The 24,674-nt window shown below is 45.0% G+C and overlaps 1 protein-coding gene across 3 annotated transcripts in view; it reads right to left on the reverse strand.

Moving 5' to 3' along the window:
- The window catches only part of cecr2 (CECR2 histone acetyl-lysine reader), a 70,887-nt gene that overhangs the window by 25,881 nt on the left and 20,332 nt on the right, over positions 1 to 24,674 (reverse strand). For 2 of the 3 annotated variants that reach the window (XM_084060527.1, XM_084060528.1), the window contains exons 2-7: positions 15,042 to 15,136; positions 11,052 to 11,235; positions 9,978 to 10,105; positions 9,095 to 9,178; positions 6,382 to 6,440; positions 4,944 to 5,104 (exon numbers count right to left, since the gene is read on the reverse strand). In XM_084060527.1, the coding sequence (XP_083916653.1) occupies positions 4,944 to 5,104; positions 6,382 to 6,440; positions 9,095 to 9,178; positions 9,978 to 10,105; positions 11,052 to 11,235; positions 15,042 to 15,136 (711 nt within the window). The remainder of the gene's footprint in view (positions 1 to 4,943; positions 5,105 to 6,381; positions 6,441 to 9,094; positions 9,179 to 9,977; positions 10,106 to 11,051; positions 11,236 to 15,041; positions 15,137 to 24,674) is intronic. The other variant, XM_084060529.1, reaches the window with a different exon arrangement.

Raw genomic sequence — 24,674 nt, forward strand, 5'->3', positions numbered from 1 at the left:
ATCGGGCCAGTCCAATTGCGGCACGGGAAGAGCCGAATAGTGACAAATCCCTGAACCGGAAGTTTACAGAATGCTCTGGAGTCTATGAGCGTTTCACTATTTCGAGTTTACATGAACCACGTGACCGGCGCTGTTTCTGCCTCCTCATTGACACAACTCTCCAATAGAAGGCTCTGGACTAAACTATACAGCCCCGAGTTCTACCAAAGTTCAGTGTCGCTTTAAAGAGTAAAGTGTAAACTATAGAAGACCTGAGGAGAGCCACTTGTACAATAAATTACACGATCACACTCACAAATGTGTACATAATGCAAGTGAACATGACCTTAACATGACCTGCACTTACCCAACGAGACCTTCAGTGTCAACCGAATTCTACAATTCTATTCTATAAGTCATTCCATATACAGTATAAAACCGCTGATCAACAAGCTCATGTATCGCAGCGCGACATGTAGATCGGAAGCATAAAATAGGATGTTATATTAACTAACTTTGCTTTGTAAGGACCTCTGTGGGTCCCCGGACCACACTTAGCGAACCAATGTTGAAATGGGACCTGCAACAACCACCATCGAATGAAAAATGAAGATGGGACGTCCCCGATTATTCGTTTTTCAAGCTCCCGTTCGAGCCACGAAAAGGAGCCATATCTACGCAAGAAAGAAGCACCGTCGTTTGCACCTCCCACTCATGTAGCACGTACTAGAACACAACGTCACCGTAGCTAAAGGAACATGAAGCGTCTTTTGAAATGCATTCACGGGGGAAGGAGAAAGGAAGGAAGAGATACAAGAAAGTGCAAAGCAGAGAGGGTGGGGGGGGGGGGGGGGGGGGGGAGAAGAGAGAGACAGATAGAGACAGAGAGACAGAGAGAGAGAGATACAGAGAGAGAGATGGAGAGAGAGAGAGAGACAGAAGAGCGTTCATGGACTGTCAGAGCCAAAGTGCTGAATGAGCGACTGCACCATTCTACACCTCTCAATCCTACACTCCCCCTCCTTTCCCCCCGTCCATCTCTGGCTAGTCTCACTGCAAAGTGCATCCTGGGGCTTCAATGCTCCTTCCTACATGACCCGCTGCCATTTAAACCCCCACCACCCACCCCACCCCACCCCTCCACAGTCCACACACACACACACACACACACACACACAGGTGTGTATACTATACTAGTGAGGGCATCAACATTGCAGGTGCGATATTGGTGTGATTTTATGAAAGATTTGTTTGTGTGTGCCATTTCCTAACCCTAGAGCTGAAAATCAGATTTACAAGCTCACAAGCCTGCAGATCTGCTCTTTTCGGTGCACGACACCGGCTCGCAATTAAGTATAAATAAGGCATAACTCTAAATTAAACCTAACTTCTAAATATCTTATCCTAAAACCTAACCCCAACCCGAATCTCGACCCAATTCTAAGTCTTCACTCTAAAAGTCTTTTATTAACCATAAACAGAACCATTTCTCTTGTGAGGACCAGGATATGTGTCCTCACAATGTCTTATTTTCTGCTATACTTGAGGGGACATTTGGTCCTCATAAGTACAGTAGTGCAAGCGCACACACACACACACACACACACACACAAGATGGACTGCCTCTGGTTTTGACACTTTGGAAGAGGCGGGCGGGGGTGCACGGGGAGAGGATCCTGCAGCGCAGCGGGGCCGTCAATCAAGGGGCTCCATCCTGCCTCAAGGTGAGGACCTGCCTCCTGTCAGGACAATGACTGGTGACAGCACCCTGGGACGCATGTGGAGGCAACAACTCCACAGGACTCACACACACACACACACAGCACCCTGGGACGCTTGTGGAGGCAACCACGCCACAGTATACATATTGTATACCACTGGCTCTCAACCTTTTTTTCCCCATTTTAGGGACCCCCAGGTTGATTTTCATTAGTCCACGGACCCCCCCATTAGATGGGATATTATGTATCGTTGCTGTCGGGTAGAAACCTCCCATATCCATATTCTAACTTTTTGTGATTTTTCCTTTGTAAATGAACCTCCTACTAGATCATACTACAGCGTCACACAAAAGCAGAAAAAGTAGCGGATCCACAAGGTCAAAACACGCCGCGTTCAATACGTCTGATTGACCATGTATCTCGACAGTGGCACAAAATAGCGACAATAGCCGATCTACAAGCTCGGAACTCTCAGAACAGGAGCTCACAGAGCGGAAGTTCACAATGTGTCGCCATACGACGCGTTGAGCTTGTAGATCAGCAATTTGTTTTACTTTAATCAAATCAAGTTTTTTTTAAGTTGATTAAATTGTATAGTTTAATTAACTGTCGCACCTCTAGTAGGGCTCACTGACCACCTTTCCTGGAAGTATTGTCATTCAGTGCATCCAGCCACTTTCCCGTATATAGAGCGTAGCAGTGGCCTGTTGGAGTCAGTTAAGTAAAAAATCCCTTTCATTTTCTCCATAGATGATATCTTAAAGTGGGCCCTATAGTCCAGAAAGAGCTGGGAACCGCTGTTCTATGGAGAAAATGAAGGGATTTTTTTAACCTCCAAATCCAAACTGCTATGCTCTACAACTACTAATAAACCTGACAGGGAAAAAATGGACACAAAACAACATGCGTCCCCATCAGGTAACCCAGGAGAACCCCCTCGAGTGCTCTTCAAGGTTGCTTCCAACACAGAGAACAGTGTGGGGCTGCAGTACTAATGTGCTACACCGTGGAGAAGTGTGCCCAGAGGACAGGCTTGGAGGCCGTATAGTAATCTGAACATGAGTAGTTACAACTGAGCCTTACAGTCCATCAAGGACAACATCACATCGCCGCTGTTTGTCGGGTGGAAACCTTGTATGTCCCAAAATGTTACTTTTGAGAAAATGGCAACAAAAATCTATATCTATAAAAACCCACAGAGACACTTTTTGAAACTTGTAAGTGACACTGTAGTATGACGAAGTAGGGCATTCATTTACGGGGGGAAAAAAAATCACACCCTGTGTGGAGTGAGTGGTGCCTTTGATGAGCCCCGTATTGACCCCCGTATTGATGTTGTCATCAATGTTTGTTTATTGGACAGACATGCATACATACATACATACGGACACACGGACAAAGCCAGATATAGGAGTGGTTGGCACCACTCAAAAACAACATACAAAGTTGAAATATGGAGATACAAGCTTTCTGTCCGACAGCGACCACATTCATCCACGGACCATTAAGGAGTGACCCCTGGTGCTGACAGCACACTGCCACAAAGACTCTTCCTTCACTGCTGATGCGGGGAAGACGGGGCTGAGAGGGTTTCTATAGCAACATCACCACCGTTGCTTCTATAGGACCAAAGGGGAAAGTACCACCTATTATTATAGGAGGAAGAAAAAGCAAAGGCAGCTAGTTAGCTACCCCATGGTTGTGTTCTAATCATAACCATAGCCACGGGAACTATTGATGCCGAGGGGTTAGACCCAACTCCAGGAGCTGTGCTGCACTCCCTCGTGGCCCGAATCATCCCCAGGAGGCATGCAAAAAGAAATCACGTTATTCATAAAAAATAATAATGGGACTGGGGTAATAAAAGGAAATAAATCTTAACCCCAGCATTCGTATTGTGGGGAAAGCTTTCACTGAAAATAGCAGATCGACAAGCTCACAACACGTCGCAACGTGAGCTTATCGATCGGCTATTTACAGCGAAAGCTTTCCCCACTATAACAGAAAACTGAAAATAGACTAGCGTAGAGCCCTGAGGGACTCCGCTCAACCATATGGGGTTTAAGTGGTTAGACTCTAATTTTCAAAAAGGAAATACATGCAATTAATTCAGTCTGACCAGAAGCAGGGGTTAAAATATACCTCAACGGAGGGGGATATCAAAAGAAGAGACATGAACCCCCCCCCCCCCCCCCCCCAAGAAAAAACCTCCAACCCTGAATGTTCAGCTTTAATGTCTCAACACGTCGAGCAAAGCCACCATCTCACTCTGGAGGCAACAAAGACTCATTTTCTCAGGAAACCACGGTGACAAGCGGGCGTGGGCCCGCGGAATGGCTGAACAGGTTCCTACTGAGATAGCGTGAGACCACAGCTTCAGGTTCAGGTTCAAGGCCCGGGGGCTGACTTCATTACCGAGCTCGAGAGGCTCGGCATGGAGGGGAAGGCAAGCACAGACCGGCTTCCCCCGACTGACTCCCCACCTGTCCTGCAGCTGGCATGGCTTAGCCCCTTGATGCATCCCCCCCGTTTTCCCCAAAACAACTCCTGAAGCAAGCAAAGTGATCTATGCCAGAACATGAAAGCAGCTGAATGGAGACTCCAGATTAAAAAAAACAAAGTCCATGACATGAACAGGACTTATGCCCCATGTCCCTTGTCTAATTTAACTGCACTACATACCAAAGCCTCTTTCACATATGAACTCTGGAAAATGTCCGGGAAATCAGGTCGGGACATTGTCCGGTGTTATCCTTTCACACGTGTAGCACGCAACAGGAGAATGTCCGTTCACGCATACAGTCTGATTAGACGAGTAGCAGTGTCTGGTGTACAAGGATACAGGATAAACAGTGAAATTGGAAGTGATGAAATAAACACAACTTCAACTGAAACACTATGAAATTGAACCTAATAAATGGCTTTTCTCTCCTGACTGGATGAAACTGTTATCCCACCTGAAAATGTATTTTCCGTTGAATTTTCTAACAAAAAAAAAAGTTGGTGTTTACCAAAAATATTATCACTTGCAGCATGTTTAATCCCCAACAGCTCCCCCCAATGTGCTCCTCTGAGCCATCTGAACAGCCATCTGCTGGGTGGAGCAGAAAATACCCCCTTTCCATTTCCTAAAAGACAAACATTGAATTTATCCTTTTTCCCCCCCAGTGGAGGGCTGAACTTTAGCAGCACACGCCGCAGTCCAGAGGACTACCCAGTTCCACTCCGTCTTGTTGCTCTGACCTTGTGCTGGATCATGCTGCTGATCTCCGGCAGGAAGTTCTGGCTGATGACGCGATAGAGGTGCCGGTCCTGCGACGAGGGCCTGTCCTTGATGCTCTCAGCCAGGCGGAACCATTGATCCTTCGTATCGCACACCAGGGACCACGCGCCCCGCTCACGCTCTGCCAGCCAGGAGAGAGAGAGGTTGATAAACGACATGTCAGCTTTATTTATTCTGAGGAGAGAGTCTGTACTTACTTTACACTGTTCATCCTTAGAAAAAGAGTGAGGGGGGGGGGGGGGGCTAGTCATGGAGCAGTAAAACAGTTAAATTAATCAAATTAAGCAAAGGATAATGTACGGGTAACTGGTCATTCTTGAAAATTAAAGCCCGACAGGGTGATTATGCACCTCTGCACGGCTACGGTACTTAATAAATACATTACTAAATTGACCCAAAAGTAACAACAAAGCGAAGTATTTCCTTGCTTACGGCAATGAAAGTATTCCATAAGTGTTGGGCGGACACGGTCAGCTCAGAAAACAAATAGAAGTATTCCATAAGGAAATCGGAAGACTCGCCCCAAAACACATTCGCCCCATTCTATATACCTCCGGATTTGCCTATAATACCGCCGGGCAAGCGTTTTGGTATTCTTGCCGTTGTTGCCGTTGTTGCACAACAAGGAAGTGTTGATCAAATGGAATCACTTTTCGGTTATTGTACAGTATTTCTCACTTCAAATGGTTTTCAAAAACATTCTTGTAAATGACATGGTGTGTTTGTTTACATGGCTGTCATGTTAGATACAGCATAAAATCAAGCAGCGCAGATTGATATGAGCAGGTGCTCTGAGCCTTTGATTAGACAGCGGTCTGTTATATTTTAATAAAATAATCAATTTTGTGGTGAAATATTAAACTTTTAATGTTATTATGACGAAAATGTTCAAACATTTTCTAATGCAGGAAATAGCAGATCTACGTGCTTGTGAGATTGTAGATCAGCTATGTTAGTTGTTTTTTTTGCATGACACCGTTATAGGACGAAGTATACAAGTATCACTTAACTGGTTAATCAGAAAAACCTAGCTTCAATTCATTAATATATGATAAATAAATAAAAAATAAATGCATTATTATTATTACAAATAGTAGCCTACGTGCTGCTCGGTTATTCAAGTAATTAATCCAAAAATAAAATGAATCCATAGAATAATCACTAAGAAAATAATGGATAGGTGCAGCCCTACAGATACGGTGCAGCATGCTTGCGAAACGATGTCTTGTTCATAAGGTTATTATTATTCCTGAGGCTGATACTGTTCATAAGGTTGTTATTATTCATGAGGTTGATACTGTTCATAAGGCTGTTATTATTCATAAGGTTGATACTGTTCATAAGGCTGTTATTATTCATTAGGTTGATATTGTTGATGAAGTTGTTCATTCTTTTCACCTGCGCCACAGTGCAGATCCTCTAGACCGTTCTCCTTTTTCACTTCACTTTCCATCTCACTGAAGGGAAGACAAAAACAAACAAAGAAAATTACAATAATTTAATTAAAAATGTAGTCTGCCGCCTATAATGCCTGCCTACAATTGCAAAAACTGGGAATTTGCCTGGACAGTCCATAAAAATGGTTAGGCTTTCCAAATTAGTTTTTAACCCATGAACCTTATCGACCCTATTCTGGGGGCAAACATTCGGCGAAAATAGCAGACCTACAAGCTCAGAACACGTCATGATGCAACATGACACGCGGTGAGCTTGCAAATAGGCTATGTTCGCTTTGAAAGCAGGTGTGTCTTGAGATTTGTGTCGAATGTGTGTGAAACATTTTAACTAAACAAATCTTGTACCGGGGTCCCTGGCACAAACCGTTTTCAAATGGGGGTGCGCAGACAAATACATATTCATTTGGGGGTCCTTGACATGAAACTTTTTGCGAACCACTGGTTTAAACAACATCAGGAAGCAAGACCAAAACCCATAAGCACCTACACTTTAGAAACAAGCCCAAAAAGAAACGCAACCCACAACTACCAATATTTGCAAGAGAACTTTACAGAAAATAAGCGGACATGGCAACACTGCATACTGTGCCACACAACAATATTCCATGACCCCAGTGACATGTCCATCACTCACATTTAGCAAAGTCCAATATTATCATGAAAAACTAAGATAAAGTTATATAACTTGCCATGGAACATGTGTAGGAAGACATAGGAAGACAGAAAATCCCTTTTTACTGATTATTCACAGATTATTTACATAAAACCAGACAAAACCCTTTTAAGCACCTGCTAAAAACTTTCCAGGGAAAGAGTAATATTTGTTTTGCTTCCATTACTTTTCTTGTCACTTAACAAAAAGAAAGAAAAGAACAATACAAGAGAGAACATCTGTTTGCCTTGAGAGCATTTCTAAACTTCTCAAAAACAAGTTTGGAAACTTAAATTTGGTCGATTATTTATCCCCTTCAATAATACCAAGGCAATTAGCATTGTATTTTATATTGTTTTATATTGTTGTTATCATTGATTAGTCACCTTTACAATGAGGTATATCTATAATCTATATACCACTTTGCAGTCTTTGACTTAAATGGTAAATGGTGCATTTATATAGCGCTTTTATCCAAAGCACTTTACATAGATGCACATTCACCCATTCACACACACATTCATCCACCGATGGCGGAGGAAACCATGCAAGGCACCAACCTGCTCATTCGGGAGCAACTAGGGATTCAGCGTCTTGCTCAAGGACACTTCGACACCAACTCTGGTGGAGCCCAGATCGAACTGGGAACCTCACGGTTCCCATCCGGCCGCTCTACCGCCACTCAACCCTTGAGCCACAGCCGCCCCACTTCACCAGTCTCACGGAACTTGGTCCTAAGTTTGGAAATGGTACCAGGGCTGACACCAAATAATGCTGCCACTCTGCGTAATGGAACACCAGCTTCCACTTGCCCTATTGCACGGGCCTTATCCTGAAGCGACAGCACAAACCTGCCAGCAGGTGTGTGCTGGCAGGTCGCTCAAAACGAGAGTGAATACCAACAGACGCATATTGGGGGATTTTGACAAATTTTGGGGGGCGCTACCCACATGTTTAGCTGTGTTGCTCATTCCACGATTGCACGATTGTTACAAGTTATACCTCGTTATAAAGGTGACTAATCAACGATATAAAATACAATTCCAATTGGTATTATTGAAGGGGAGAAATAATCGAACGAAATTAAGTTTCCAAACTTTTTTTGAGGAGTTTATTTCATCAGGCAGAAACCAACTGTTACTTTTCAGGAAATATTATTTAGTTACAAGCTCTTGTTAATACTTTTCATTGGTTCAATATTCATAAAACCAACAGACAGACTTAAACCACTTTCAACCTGGTGTCCTTCTTGTAGACACTTCACACTTTGAGGGCAATCGCCCTGCCCTTAAAGCATAAGTCCGGACTAGCCTTTTTCGTACCTTTATCTGATGTTATTATATCCTAGAACGAGTGGTATAACTCCATCCCGAGTCCACCGCAGCTAAAAACTTGAGGGGATGGTCCTTGCGCTAAATTGCGTATTTTTATCACTCTATATTTTTTTGTTGATATCTGACGTTCATAATGAAACCTCGCCACAGTGTTTTTGTTCCAAATGGGCCGCTGAAGTGTTTACAAGCGGACTTGGATGAAATCACGGGTGAAATCTGGTCTTGCGAGACTTCCGGAGGGGCGCATCTAACACAAACACTGTGGAAAGTTTTCTGTCAATATAAACATCAGATCTCTACCACAAAAAAAAAAAAGCGATTTAGCCCAAGGACCATCTTTCACGTTTTTAGCTGCGGTGGACTCGGGATGGAGTTATGAAAATGTTCTGTATAACATCATCAGATAAAAGGTAAGAAAAGGGCAATTCAGGAATTCTCCTTTAGCACAAACAGGGCCTGACTTGGCTCTGTACTTGGGCTGCTTATTTCCGTCTACAACAAACCCCCTCGCCAAAAATAGCCGATACACAAACTCACAACGAGTCACGTTGCAACGTGTTGTGAGCTTGTAGATCGGCTATTTTTGGCTAATGTCCAATATGGATGCTGGGGTTCAAGTGGTTAAATAAACTCCCAGATTGCAGCATTATAAAGATTAAAAAAAAGACCTTAGCTCAATCTCCTCCGATTTCTTCTTCTTTGGTGGCCTTCCCCGTTTCCTCTTCTCAGGCGGTTTGACCTCTGGGCTTTCACTGTAGGATGATGGAACACTTTAAAATGATGAACACCACCTAACGGACCGACCTCTAATTAACATTTAACCCCACTGTAAACATGCGTCCAACTACATGTGACGACAACGCACTCAACCACCTGTGCATTGTGTGTGTGTGTGTGTGTGTGTGTGTGCACAGTTTACACTCAACTGAATAGCCTACCTCCACACCGCAAAATGTGTCTCAGAGTGTATAAATGAAAGCATTTGGACCCTTATGGGTCTGTAACTCTGATTATGTACAAATGGAACCAATTGGACACTTGTAACTCTGGGTGTACAAATGGAACCTAATGGGTTTGTAACTCTCCCTAATGGTGTGTAACTTTGGGAGTGTACAAATGGAACCAAATGGACCCTTATGGGGTTGTAACTCTGATTGTGTACAAATCAAACTCATACAAGGACTCTTACCATACACAGACTAGTCAAAATAATGTTTTATTCACAAACAAAAGTTATGGAGGGCAGCTTTATTAAGACACATAGTCACTGTCGGGCAGAACGTATCTACATATTTCAACGTTTAAGTTTTGTTTTCGTAAAAGGGTCACGCAAAAGTAGCAAAAACGGTACAGCGAACTTGTAGATCGTCCATTTCCTGTATTTCCGAAATATTTTGAAAGTGAAAGTATTGAGGAGAGCTTGTGGCTAAATAATAACTACATTGAAGCATAGTAACACAGGTTCCTGAACAGTAACGGTTTTGGACATATAAGGTTTCCACCCGACAGCGATGATTATTATCATTGTAATTATATACATTCAGTGATTACCTGAGCCTGTCTGTTTTCCTCTTGACGGGCTCCTCTTTGTACATGCGGGTTCCATAGAAGTACCAGTAGAGAGCGCCGTTCCCGTCTCGCCCCAGTGGTTCCACTCGCAGGCTGTCAGCGTCCAGCCCCTGAGGGGGCAAACGTTTCAATAATAGCACCAAACAACATCCATCCTCAAATACCGCAAAATGGCATTAAAGGGGCATTTCACCTTAACATCTGGGGGAATTTTAACGTCTAGTAGGGCTTCTTTGTGCACTCCAGACAAATTCTTTGTTTTGCTCGATTCAATATTTAGATACTTGATATTCATTTTATCAGATATACTGTATATAAACCCACACCGCACCCTCACACATTAACAAGACGATATCTGTTACCAGGTTAAAATGGAGTTTACAAAGGGCGTATCTCATTAAATGAATTTCAAATATCTAAATATTGAATCAAGCAACTTAAAACTTAAAAATGTTGGCATTGCCCTAAGTATTACCCACTCACCAGAGTTGCATTGATTTGATTTACAAAAAAACGAAATTAAAAGTAATTAAATATTACAAACTGTCACTGTACGTGCAACAAAAGTGTCACTGTATAGATTTGCTGCAGAATGCTGTGTTTTTTAGTCTTGTTGTTCTCAAACATTTTCATGTTAAAGACCCCCGAATTGATACGTATTTGGCCGCAGACCCCCATCTGAAAAGATTGTGTGCCAGCGACCCTCATTGTCAAGATTTTTCAAATGATCTGCATTGTGAGCATGTAATTCGGCAATTCTTTGGTGCTCAACACCGGCATGCAACTTAGCATGAATAAACAAACACATTCTGCTAGGGACCCCCGTGGAATCCCCTCAAGGACCCCCCAAGAACACTCCACCAAAGTGAACGTCTGTTTTGCGTTCACATGTTAACTGGTGGTTGCTTTTTTCTGTTTGCCGAGAGCTGAAATACTTTCAATTAGGGCGGTTGGAAGCGTTTTAGGCGAGTGCCTGGCGTTTCCGGGTAAAGAAAACAAACAATAACGTTTTGGTGGACACCGGCTCCTATAGGGAGACAGTGGCGGGCAGACTACCTTGAGCAGGTCAAAGACGTCGGCAGCATCCAGGCGGTAGTCACAGAGGCGGTGCAGAAGCTCCACCTGCGTGCGGGGGGGCAGCTCCTCAAACGGACCCTGACGGAGCGGGTTGGGCTTCCCCTCCTCCAGCTCCCAGCGGTAGTTGATGATATCATCCAGGTAGCTGCTGAATGCCTGTGGGCTGGAGAGGAGAGGAGAGGAGGAGGAGAGAAGAGGAGAGAAGAGGAGAGATGACAGGTAAGGGAGACAGACCCATATGTCACTCAGCATCTTGTACATGTCTCACAGTTTAAACCTCCTTCAAAAATGTAAATCTTTGAAAATGGACAAGATGTCAGAAAAATAGATTAAAACAGTAAAATTAAATGATTAAGGGCGCATACCTATTCTGGTGCAAACATTCTGTGAAAATACAAAGTTGTGAACTTGTAGATTGGCTATTCTCTGCAAAGATATTTGGTGTACAGCAGAAACAGGTAAGCAGCCTTGTATGGGGCCATGGGGGAGTCCGGTCAAACTAAAGGGTTTAAGTTGTTGTCACGGACGCAGGTCCTTGATTGCGTGCTGCTGCCTCCTCTTGTCGGTGGGTCAAAATGTCAAAGAGAACATAAGTTCTCTATTGAGTAAACTGAGATAATTTAGATAATAATAATAACTGAGTGGGAGACAATTTGACAAATAACACAGAACTGATACATGGACAATATCCTTTCAGTGTGAAAAGTGTGCTTTGATCACGCACAATGTCTCAGTTTCAACTGTCCTCCTACTGTAATTTATCTTGGTAAAGAAACATTTCTGAACACCTCGTTGGTTGTGAAGAGGGTGGGTGTGGGAGGAGGAAGGGGTAAAAGAAAAGAGTGAGTGTTTCTTTTCCCTGTGGGCAGGTTCGCATCAATGTGATGAGAGAAATCTCATGAATAAAAACGCTGGGTCCAGTCCGGATTGGGCCGATTCATGTGCACCTTTCAGTTCCTGGCCTGGTTCAGATGAACACAAACAAGGGTCATGGGTTCAGGGCTCAAGCATCGAAGCAACAGAACAAACTTTTCAAACTCACAACGTGTCGTTGTGAGCTTGCAGTTTGGCTGTTTTTGCACGCCACCATTGTACAACAAAGTAGAGACAGAGAGAGAAAGAGACAGAGAGACAGATAAAGGGAGAAAGAAACCCAAGCTTATCTTGAAAGAGCAGTGGGCACTTTTCACACAGCTGCAAGCCCCCCACCCCAATCTCTCTTTCTCCCTCCTTCCCTCCCTCGCTCCCTTTTTTCTTGCTCCTTCTCTCCAATAACCTCCCTCCCCCGCTCCGGCGGAGCGTTTAACGCGTGCGGATGAAAAGGGCAGCTCTGTGAAAGGCCAGCACTGAGGCAGCCGCCCCCCCCCGCAGGATGCCAGCGGCTGTCCAGTCCAATAAAGCTGGTTGTCCCTCCTGGTACAGCCTCCAGCCGGCTGGCTGGACCAACTGGCTCACTGCTGTCTCCCCACTGGATACAGGAAGAGTGGCCATAGATTTAAACATTGTGGGCAACTCAAAGTCGCTGAATGTTGAATGTTGCAATGTTCCCTGAATTTAGAAACTTAGAACGTATGTTTTCGTCGTGTGGAATAATACATTGTATATGAAAATGTTTGCAACATGTGCCGTGACTTAATTTACAATGGTGATAAGTGGTTGTAAACAGAAGACGACCTGTGTCAGTGTGTCTGCATGCAATCAATCTAGTTTTTAGAAAAACATGTTTCAATCGTGATGTCATGGAAATATCCTACGCTACCCACAAGTCTAAAGTGTAGCAGCAACGTTTCTCATTGGTGGAGCAAGCGGAAATATTACCACACCTGTGAATGTCACATGAGTTTCTGCTACCCTAGATCCCATTTGGTTGGAAGTGTTGGAAGGCTATGCGCAATGGTTTATGGCATGGGTCTTCAACAGGGGGTCCTCAGAGTTACTACAGGGGGGCCGCCAAATCTTTGTGTGATATGATTTTTTTCTTACATTAGCCACTAGAACCCTCATATCCCTTTTCTGAGGAGAACTTGAGAACTTGAGCCAAGATCTACAGCTCAAAATCTACAGCTCACAACGCCTTGTAGATCGGCTATTTTTGGCAAAGAGGTATAGGTGTAGAGAGAAAAAAAGAGCAGACCAAGTAAAAAAAATAAGTTTAAAGGAGCTACACCATGAATTTAAAAAATAATAATAATATTTGATATCATATTGTTTATGTCCCTCAAACGTTTTTCAAAAGGTTTGAGCCTAAATCAAGCCTCAGATATACTCATTCCAACTAACTTCTCTCTGGCTTATAAAGCACTTTCACCTGCAATACCACATTGTCCTGTTTGGCACGGGGCGCTATTGAGCCAGTTTGTATGCATGTCATGTCCTGGTTCTGTGTGGAAAAAGTAAAAAAAAAAAATAAGAAAAAATTTAAAAAAAAATAAAAATGAAAAAAAAAAAATTATTTTTTTTTTGATTTTTTTTTTTTGGTTAGAACTGAAAAACGGGAGGAATTGTTCCCAGACGTGACGTAGGGTGGGGGAACAAATCTGACGGACTGTTTTCAGACCAATTTACATGAAAACCACAGATAGCCTATGAAAGCCTGCATGCTCGAAGTCGGGTATTTGTTGGAACAGAAGAGAGGTGGGGGAGACCAAAAACACACAAAAATGAAGAAAAAGTTAAAATTCATGGTGTAGACCCTTTAATCTCAAACACAATTTCATACAATATAGAGGGGGTCCCTGCTTCATCTCACCCTAAGCTAGGGGGGTCCTTGGCCTGAAAGACCCCTGGCTTATGGGATGTGTTAATATATGCACACAACCTTGTACCTTTTTTGCACCCCCCCCCCCCAAAAAAAGATTATGACCTGAATCAATTGTTTTGTGGTCATGTCATGATTCATCACGTAGCTGGTTGACTTGGAACCAGTCAGAAAGGATTTTCTGAAACGTCTGGGAAATTCGCTTCTGGCACCAAGGCCAAGGCCGTTCTAAAAAGACGGTGGTCCCCCTGCTACACACCCTTGTTTCAGTGTGATCATTTCATCACATGCGGGAGAGCTGCCGCCACTTCTAATGCATATCTACAGCGGAAAATGTAAGAGTTCACCTTAAGATTCCCGATTGCCATGCTTGAGTAAACCGACCTCTCCATGCAGTGAGTCATCGGTGAACACACATGAGTCAGTCTTCCTGCAAGAGCAACAAGCCCACGCAAGCTCCTTCATGGTAGGACTGAAGAGGAGATGGAGACGCTGCAGATATATATCTGCCGTTGTGGGCAAATGCAAATCAAACAAAAGGATGGGCGAGGCGAGGCGGTGACACCTGCATGCATGCCATCACGGAATAAATGCTTTTTAACAAGCAGGGATGAGGAATGTAGCTACACCGGTTCTGCATGGACCAGCAAGCCCATTTAATTAATGCTAAGCATGTGGGCATTTTAAAAAGGATAGGTCTGGTTTCTTTTTCAAAAACAAAAGACTTGACTTTGGCATCTATCTAGGTGAAAATGCTCAAAACTGACAATTTTCTTTTTCCGAAAATAGCCGATCGCGACGTGTTTTGAGCTTTTGAATTTGAATCCTGAAAAGTAACAGCTATGGACATATGAGGTTTCCACCCGACAGAGACAATACAATTAGTTGACCAGTCCCCAGGGTCTATTGGTCCACTCCTTTTTTCACTTCACAACAAATCTCTTCCAATCTACAAGCTTGTAGATCTGCTATGTTTGCCAGCCAGCAGAGTAGGGACGCTAAGGTTCAACGTGGGTTGTGACCCTGATGGGTTTTTTTTTTCTTCCGTTAAACAGATAACTTTATCGAGGTGGAGATATGTTAGCAAGGAAAAAAAAGGCTATCATCCGATACTACAAGCATTGCTGAGAACATGCATGAATGCATTGAACCTCTGTAATGTTGAAACGGACATGAAGAATGCATCTCTGCTGAAAGCCTAGACTACTTACGTGATGTCATTGCGCTGGTAGCATCCTTGCAACAGACAGGCAATGAGGTCACCCAGGAAGTCGAAATCCTGTTCTGACAAGGCCTTCTCCAACTCCTAATGGCGCGCGCGCACACACACACACACACACACACACACACACACACACACACACACACACACACACACACACACACACACACACACACACACACACACACACACACACACACACACACACACACACACACACACACACACACACACACACACAGAGAGAGAGAGGAGGGAGACAGCAGAGGGAAAGGTCAGCCAGTAGGAGTAAAACTATCAGCGATACATGAGCCCTACCTCCAAAACACATCATATTTGTGGCTATTCAAACCATTCAATTAGACCTGATGGATAAGAACCATGTATATTATCTTATCTCTAAAAGCTGCAGCACAGTTCAAACAACACCAAACTTTTCATTTTGTTCGGGCAGGGCTTCCTGAACCGAACAAAGTTCGGCAAGGACGAAAGTGTTTTTATACTTGATGCGGCTCCGCTCAGAGTTATGAACGTTAAGACCACGCAGAGACCAGTGCGAAAAAAATTACCACGGATCTCCGCTGTCTGGTTACATGAACCTCTGATGTTGTCTCAGAGATTTTGACATTTTGACATTAATGAATTAATAGGGATTATAAATTTGTACCTCCTAACATCCTCAGCCAACTTTTCTCGTTTCACGATGATGATCTGCTATTTTTGCCAAATATTTACCTATTACGATATGGCCAGAATAGGGACACTAGGGTTTATGTGTAATCTGACGACTGTGAAAGGGATTTCAGGCCAACACGCATACTCTGTGAATTTTAAGAGGCGGTGTTGGCGAGGTAGTCAGCGGTAGGGAGGGAGGTAGGGGTCCTCCTTGTAGCTCCAGCGGTTGCTTGTTTGGCTGGAGATGAGGTTCAAGTTCAGCCCTGACCCCCTCTCTCCCTCGCCTCGCATTGTGCGTGGGCCATTGAGGTTTTATGAAGCGGCAGTAACCGGCAGAGCAAACTCTAAAGCCAGGCGGACAGCAGGAGCCAGCCCAGAGCTACAGCAGCACGGGACGCAATCGTACCCCCCCCCCCCCAACCCCCCCTACACAACCTGGCTGACCAACCCACACCACTACCCAACATGCACCGCTCTCCTCGCCAGGATACCCAAAGGCCCCCGGGAGGGAGGGAGGGGGTCGGGGGCAGATATGCAAATGCGGAACGTTCCGTCAGCCAAGTGTCCATTTCACTTAAAAGCCACCCTTTCCCCAGGATGCAAAGCAACCCTTCAGGCTGAAGATCAACCATCCCCTCAGTCACAGAAAGAAATCTGGCTGTCTGCAGCTCACTGGCTCCCTACCCTTCCTGGCCCCATACCCCATACTCTCTCTCTCTCTCTCTCTCTCTCTCTCTCTCTCCCTCTCCCCAACAACCGAGCCCACTTTTCTCTACCTTCCCTCCCTCTTTTCCTCTCGCACAATCCCACCACTCTGTTATAAAATACCCTCCCCACTTCTAGGAAGAAACAAAAACACGGGCAGTCCCAAATTAGCTTAGGAAGAAGGGGTCCGATTTTTTTTATTGCTCACTCGCTCGCTCACGTCCCCTCGGTCTGCAGACCGCAGCCTCTCTCCAGAGAGACCCTGGTGAGCTCAGGGGTCACCGGAGGTCAGCGTACACACCTCCCGGCCACGGAGGGGGGGACGGAAACCAGGAGCCGACAAGTCAGCACGATGAAAAACAGGAGGGGAGGGAGGCAGGGAAGGAGAAGCTGAAAAACAGGATAAGATAAATGTTTCTGCTCGGGGTTGTAAAGAAAAAGGAGGGGGCGGGGGGGGTGAGATGGTCTGCTCTGGAGTCAAGCTGCAACAGAAACATACCAGAGGTTCTATGAGTCAGATAGGAGATAGCTGATGCTTATCTACCAACTCCTATTACTCAAAGACAGCAGGGTTCATTAACTCCTCCAAGCACATTTTCCAATCACCAATTTAAAAAGCTATTGATCATTCTTGCTCCTGACAACAGATTCCAGTGGATCCGCGCAATAATAAAGTGCAGGTTTTGGGGAGTGGCATCATGCTTTAACAGTGGAACCTCGAATCGTTGGAGCTGGTGGGTGGGTGGGTGGGTGGATGTGAGTGTGTGTGCGTGTGTATGGAGAATCTGGAGGTCTAAGGGCAAAGAAAAATAAATCCTTATAGCACAATGTCATTTTGGTAGAGGTTTCTGGTGTGTAGGTACCGTGCCGTAATGGAGCAAGATATCTTGTGTCTGATACGTGACCTCCACAAATGACCACCAATGTTGTCATTCATTGGTGGGTTGAGCATTATCACCATATTGTAAGTTATGTACCACGAAAGAGAGTTAATTACTTTGAGAGTGTACAAATGTAACCAAATGGACCTGTGAGGGTCCATTTGTGGACTCTGTACTTACAAAAGGAATACTACAGTTGATTGCACTGTGTACTGAACCAGAATGCTGGAAGCAGAAATTGAACATAAAAGCGAAAGGGACAAGCAACAACTCACACTGACGCCGTCACGCCTCAGATATCGACAAGCGGACAATAGTTTGTTGCGTGTGGCACACTTGCCTAATACAATTGGAGTGGAATTGCTTTCAAATTCTACCGTAGACACACATGGTCTCCACTTAAGGTTCTCCTCGACTGACAACCGAGCCTGCTCCTTCCGTCCTTAGCCACGGCCTAGCAACAACTGGCTGGCAGCCGCGTGGAGAATGTGTGTGGGGTGGGGGGAAAACGAGATAAGGCAAGGAGGAAAAGACTGGTGGTAGAGAGAGAGAGAGAGAGAGAGGGTGGGCGGATGGGGGGTTGTCAAGGGAATAATAGAATGTCTCTAGAAGTCCTCTAACTTCACAGCTTGTGGTGCCACATCATTGTCGGGCAGGAGGTGAGGGGGAGAAAACTGAGTGAGCAGAACGAAAGACAGACAGACAGACAGGCAGGCAGAGAGACTGACACACAGACAGGCAGAGAGACAGACAGGCAGCAGGAGGAGTGGAGGTGGATGACTCTAGGCTGAGTCGTCGACACGAGCGAGGCTGGCGGAGGAGCCAAGGTGATGACACACCTTTCCGACTCAGCCTCGACTCGCTTGACAATCTTTGTTCCCTCTGTTCTGTGCGTGAAAAGGTTCACTTTGTTCACTTTATAGTGGCTCGGTGATAAATCTGACAGCCTTGTGCTCTCTGATTTGTGCCCTTTATAACATATCGCTTATCCGGCCTCCTTATCTTAAGGCCTTGTGAGCCCCATTGATCATTAATGCGAAGCGGCTTACATTGTGACTTTGTAGAGCCTTCTGCATTGTATTTGCTCACATGTACATGAGTGACTTCACTTTGTGTGTTGGTGTGTTTCTGGGCAGCGTAGTCGTACGTTTGCTGAAAGGGTACAGCTGTGGTTCTCAAACTTTTTCATGCATTTGCCCCCCCCCCCCCCCCCCCCCCCCCATACAATATTTGTGTTGGTAAAGTGTTTCAAACTATAAAAAGAAATGCAAGCTCAAATGTGAGCTTGCATTTTTCATATACTTTTGAAATGAAATTGACCAGATTAAAGTGGTTAACACATTATGCTGGGGGACCCCATGGCATCCCCCTCAAGAACCGCCTGGGGGTCCACTCCCCCGGACCGCACTTTGAGAACCACCAGCACAGCAGTGTGTGTAAGCTGAGAGGCGGCTCTCGTAGGAGAGTTCCAGCTGCACACATCTCACAGCCCTTAATCAAGCCGGGTGTTTGTTAACAGCGGCTCCACAGAGGGATCGGCCCGCCGGATGGATGGTTGAAGAAAGGCCAGCGCAACACCACATTAATTTCCCCCCTTTCCCTTTGCCATCCGAGCTGCCGAGTGGCACTTCAAAGGTGGAGCGGGGCGGTGCTAATCCAGGGGGCTCGCTCGGCTCTGCCGCGGCGGAGCGATCTAGCTGCGCTCATGCTCCGCCTTCGCTCGACCCAGTCTCTGTGTCTCCCTCTCCCTCCCGGCCCCAAGTTTTTTTTCCGCTGTGATCAAAGTGCACCTCGTCCCTGATGGATGGGCTCTGCTCTGGCCCCAGAGGCAGCCCTGACAGGGGACCAGGAAGCGGAGAGGAGCGTGACACGGGATCTCTCAGGATCTCACGTGTGTGTGGGTATGTGTGTGTGTGTGTGTGTGTGTGTGTGTGTGTGTGTGTGTGTGTGTGTGTGTGTGTGTGTGTGTGTGTGTGTGTGTGTGTGTGTGTGTGTGTGTGTGTGTGTGTGTACAGTATGTGTGTGTAGAATACAGACACACATGCTGTTCCCCTGCCCTCTACTGCAGTGGTTCTCAAACCTTTTAATTTCAAGGACCCCCGGTTTGGTATGCATTAGGCCACGGAGCCTCATAACTCATGTGCAAAGGGGACCAAATGGACCAATAGGGTCCCCAGACGGACTCCACTTTGAGAACCACTCTGCTCTACTGATTGAGCTCTGATACTGTTCATTTTAAGGTTAAAGAAAGATCAAGTACAAAACATGACATATAAGCAGTCAACTTGTGTCTATATACTGTACCATTTAATATAACATAAAAACAGCTGTTCTTATGTTCTTGGGAAAACAAGTTGAGTTTTTATCATAGTAGCTCATATTTCTAAACGTTAATGTACACAACACACACACTCAGCTTGATGAGTCCACCACTGTGCTCTGAAATGCATCATTTCCGAGTTGAGCTGCGGCAAAGCAGCGAGAAAGGAGAGAGACAGAAACATATGGCTCACGTGAGTGAGACCTGAGGCCCATTCTACAAATGCCTTCTAAATCAGTAGTTCTCACCTTTTCAAGACTTTTCAAAAAGTAAAAAAAAAATAGCAGATGTGAGCTTGTATATCTGCTGTGTTTGAATAGCCAAAGGGAACATCTAAAATGATACAGATGCTTTGGGATATAAATGCATCGTCTATTTTTTTGTATAGGATAACAGCGTGCAACAATGTTATTTATAAATCAGGCTCAAAAGCACCAAGCAGGGGAAACAACGTATGTGCAAAGATCTGATTATTGCACTTACTTTTTTAATTCTAGTAGTATAGTTAGATTAATTTCAAGCTAGTTGTCCCATCCACAATTACAAATAGCACGCGTGTGCGTGCGTGCGTGCGGTGTGTGTGAGCGGAACAGTGGGCAAGAGGCACAAAAATGGCATGACACAAGCTGAAAACAAAACATTCAAAGAGATGTGTTTGCTTGTTGAACTCCAATTCAAAAGCCAGATCCCAATATTGAAACGTCTGCCTCCCCTATATGCAACGACTATTTGAAAATAGCCGTTTTGTGAGCTTGTAGATCAGCTATTTTCAAAGAAATCTTGGAACAAAGTGTAAAACATTTAGAATCTTGTATTGGAGGTCCCTAGCACAAAATATTTTCAGATGAGGGTCCTCAGAGAAATGCATATTAATTTGGAGGTCCTTGACATGAAAATGTTTGAGAGCCACTGGTTTAAACATTAGGAAGCAAGCCCAAATAAGCAACTACACATTAGAAACAAGCAACTTTGCAGAAAAACAAGCCCAAACTTATAATAAGCAGACTTGGCAATGCTGAGCCAAGGAGCAGGTTTTAGGTGTTGCCATAATGTGTCACCATGGCTTTACACCTGGAGGTTAAAAGTTGAGCATTCTGCATTCTAATTCACATGACTGGAACAAGAGGACACCGTGATCATCAATGATCCCGTTAAGAGCACCTACTACACTCACTGAAATAGCGCTAAGGCTGCCACGTAAAACACCTCACTCACAGCAGCAAATTAAACATATTCACGGGAACAAAAGTACAGGATTCTTGGACCAAAACACAAGCAGCCTCACACTTGGGGAGTCTGGTTCCCGCGCGAGGGGGAATTTACTTTTACAGCTTCACCCAGCTGATAGCTGCTGCTCAGGTGGTTTTGATGAGCACACTGACACTGGATGGAGCTGTTAAGTGTCGTGCTAAGTAACACTTCAACATGCATACCGGACTAGCCGGCGGTTAAACCGTTTGTTAGTTTTTCCCCCCATGTAAAGCGACTTGAGTACTTAGAAAGTGCTATATGAGGTATTATTATATAAAATCTTAAATAGCTGGTCTAACAAAAATGGCGATAAGTGCACAGTACAGATTAGACGCTCAGCATCTCATCCACTGCTGCCGTTTCCAGCAAAACATAAATACGTGGCGCTGCCATTGAAAACAATTCAAAACATACGCTGCTGCTGCGCTCAGGAAAGAACACCTTGGAGACAGACCAACTCACTGTTGCCATATTTTGTAAGAGAAATAAGCAACGAGGTCTATGAAAACAAGCCAAATGAGCACTTTAAACATTTACATTGGCTATTTGAAAATAGTTTCAAAAGAATCTTGAAAAAAACATTCTGAATATTTTTTTAAACGTTTTAACAACACAAATCTGGTATGGGGGTCCCTGGCACATATTTTGTATTTGGACAAATACAAATTAATCTGGGGACATGAAAAGGTTAAACCACTGGTTTAAACAACATTAGGAAACAAGCCCAAGTAAGCAACTACACTTTAGAAACAAGCCCAAAAAAGAGACTAAAGAACGACAAGCACAAAGTTGCTTACAATAAACAGACATGGCAACTGCTGTCTAAGTGCTGGAAGCTGCATTGACACCTGAATATCTCACCAGGGATTCAGCGCTATAGAAATCTGAGATGATATTCGTTGCTGTCGGGCAGAAATGTAATCATCATATTTAAACGTTTTATGTTTTTTTTGTAAATTAATGCCCTACTTGGTCATACTACAGTGTCACAAAAGTAGCAAAAATAGCCGATATACAAGCTCAAGCTCACAACGCGTTTCGACACATTTTGAGCTTATAGATCGGCTATTTCTGAACATTTTTAAAGTGGTAGTGGTTAACTCTGTCTGTGGTTAATAAATACAAATATTGAACCAATGAAACATGATTAAAAAAAAAGAGATTGTAACTAAACACATTTCCATTTCCTGAAAAGCAACAGTTTTGGACATCCAAGGTTTCCACCCGACAGAGACGTCTTGCAACTGATCTGAACCCTTGACTTGAACATCTCTAAAAGCCTTCTGAGAATAAATCAAACAGCAGAGGAACTAACAGAAGACATCAAGGCGAGCCTGATCCTCACACCAACAGACCACACAGATCTCATGTGTGCATTCCTAAATTTAAAAGAAAAGAAAAAAAGTATAATGAGCCCCAGGTTCTGATTGGACAATGTGTCGTCAACATGTGCTCTAATCCACATCTGTGCGGGGGGGAGGAGAGAGGAGAAAGAGAGAGAGACAGAGAGATGAAGTGTGTGTTTGGCTTGTTGCTCATCATGGCTGAGGAACAGAGAGAGAGAGAGCAGGGCTGTGATAAGCCAGGCGGGGGTGGGGGGGGGCTGCAGATGAACTACACACAGCTTGTGGTATGATGAAGGGCTTGGACTTCTTCCATCTTCACAAGGACACTTTCCTTGCTACTGCTGTGCTGTTTAAAGCCTCAGTTATTAGTGGCCGGTGCCGGTGTCGTGCTCAGTAAATAGCAGATCTACAAGTTCACAATGAGTCACATTCGTGACACGTTTTGAGCTTGTACATCTGCTATTTATGCCATGCAACAGCAGCGTGCAACTAAGTATAAATCAGGCTTTAACAGCTCCCTGCAGCAGTGGTCCTCAAACATTCTCATGTCAAGGACCCGACAATTGTATATGGATGTGGCCACGAACCCTAATTAAAAACTCTAATTCATTTTTTTTTTAAATAAAGTAAATATTAATAATAATAATATTTGTTAAAAAAAATCCCCCAAATAACAGCTACAAGCTCATAATTGTGAGCACACTGGAATCCCCTCAAGGACCCGTGGCTGGGGGTCCCCGCCGGATCGCACTTTGAGAAGCAGTGCCCTGGAGGGTGTATGTGCGCAGATGCCTGGCTGGGGGAGGGGAGGGGAGGGGAGCAGCGGAGAGGAGAGATGTGTGTTCCATGTTTGTGTTGTGCGAGGGCTTCTCTCTCTGTCTGTCTGTCTGTCTCTCTCTCCTTCCTCCCCCACTCTCACAGCTCCTCCAGGAACCATCAACTGACAACACCCCCCACCCCCGCACACCACCATCACCACCTCCTGCCACATGACAAACACGCATCACATCCTCAGGATGTGCCACTCAGCCCGTCATGCGAGGGAAGCGGCAACATAACTTCAGTCACCGCCAGCCCCGGCCGCCTTTACTGAACGACTAAAAGAAGAAGAACTTGCTGGCCAGAGGCCACAGGGGCGGGGGTTCCCCAAAAAATGGCAACTTGACCACCAAATCGACACCTCCTTTGTCACGTCTGTTGGAGCCAGGGTGACTGGTCTATTGGGCACGCCCACTTCAACACATTTAAACATTTACTGCTGACATGCTAAACTGTATAGTTGCCATTTCCTCAAGTCATTTGAGCAGGAAGAATACTTTCCAAATCCCTAAAGTCACACAGACACACACATTAACACACCGACTCATCCGTCAGTGTAATAATACCTGCTCATCTGGAGCAGTTAGGGGTTCAGTGTCTTGCTCAAGGACACTTGAGCCGGGGATCGAACCGGAAACCTTCAGATGCCAAGTCGACGGCCGCTCTACCTGATGAGTTTTATTACAGAGGCGGTGTCAAGGACGTGGGTGGGGGGGGGGCGTTAGGAGGACTTATTTATACAACGCTTTGCACTACGAGCTTGTAGATCGGCTATTTCCGGTGCTCGATGCGGCACAGCACAACCAAGTCTAAATCAGGCATGAGTGGGGGACAGGTGGCCCCACTGGGAAGGGGCATAGGATGCCAGGCTGTGGGGGCAGAGAGATGAGGGACGGACAGATCCTCTGTCCGTCAGACCGGGAGGCCCCCTTGCCTCTCTGCCTGCCTGGAACCCTGGCTGCTGTGCTGCTGTGTGGGTGAGAATGGTTAAGCACAGGAGATGGGAGGCCACCCAGCGGATCACTGCCTCTCATGCCTCCACTGGGATAAACACATCATCAACATCCTCAAGAGAAACTGGAGCTTCCTGCTTCAGCTGACAACACGGTGGTCTCTCGCTTCCCCACATTGCATGCACATGTGTGCACACACACACACACACACACACACACACACACACACACACACACAAATGGATCATTAGCATTTATCCCATGCGCCTCGAGGAGAGAAAAATAGTCCTTGACCAATGTGGCTGGAGCAGGCAGAGGGAGGGAACACAACGTGAGGCAGATGGCCTGCAGACTCAGTGCAACACACGGACGACTGACGACACAAAGACAAACATACTGTAGTGAAGAACCCATGGGTTAAAGTTCTCAGTCGCCACGACCAGCATAACACTGCCGCTACGCACTGGTGTGGCTGGTAAAGTCACTAATAATAGATTTTATTTTAAGATTAAAGATTGAATTGGTCAAACTTGCTAGAGTATACAGGTTCAGAAGCATCTTCCATATTGGTCTGCGTCTTAGAACGATAATCCCAAAACATAATTTTACATTGTGATAATTGTTTAGGAAACACAGTAACGCACAAGTGTGAAGGCTTGATCCTGTCACGAA

This window comes from Gymnoscopelus microlampas (assembly GCF_963454915.1).
Source record: "Gymnoscopelus microlampas genome assembly, chromosome: 6".
NCBI lineage: Eukaryota > Metazoa > Chordata > Actinopteri > Myctophiformes > Myctophidae > Gymnoscopelus > Gymnoscopelus microlampas.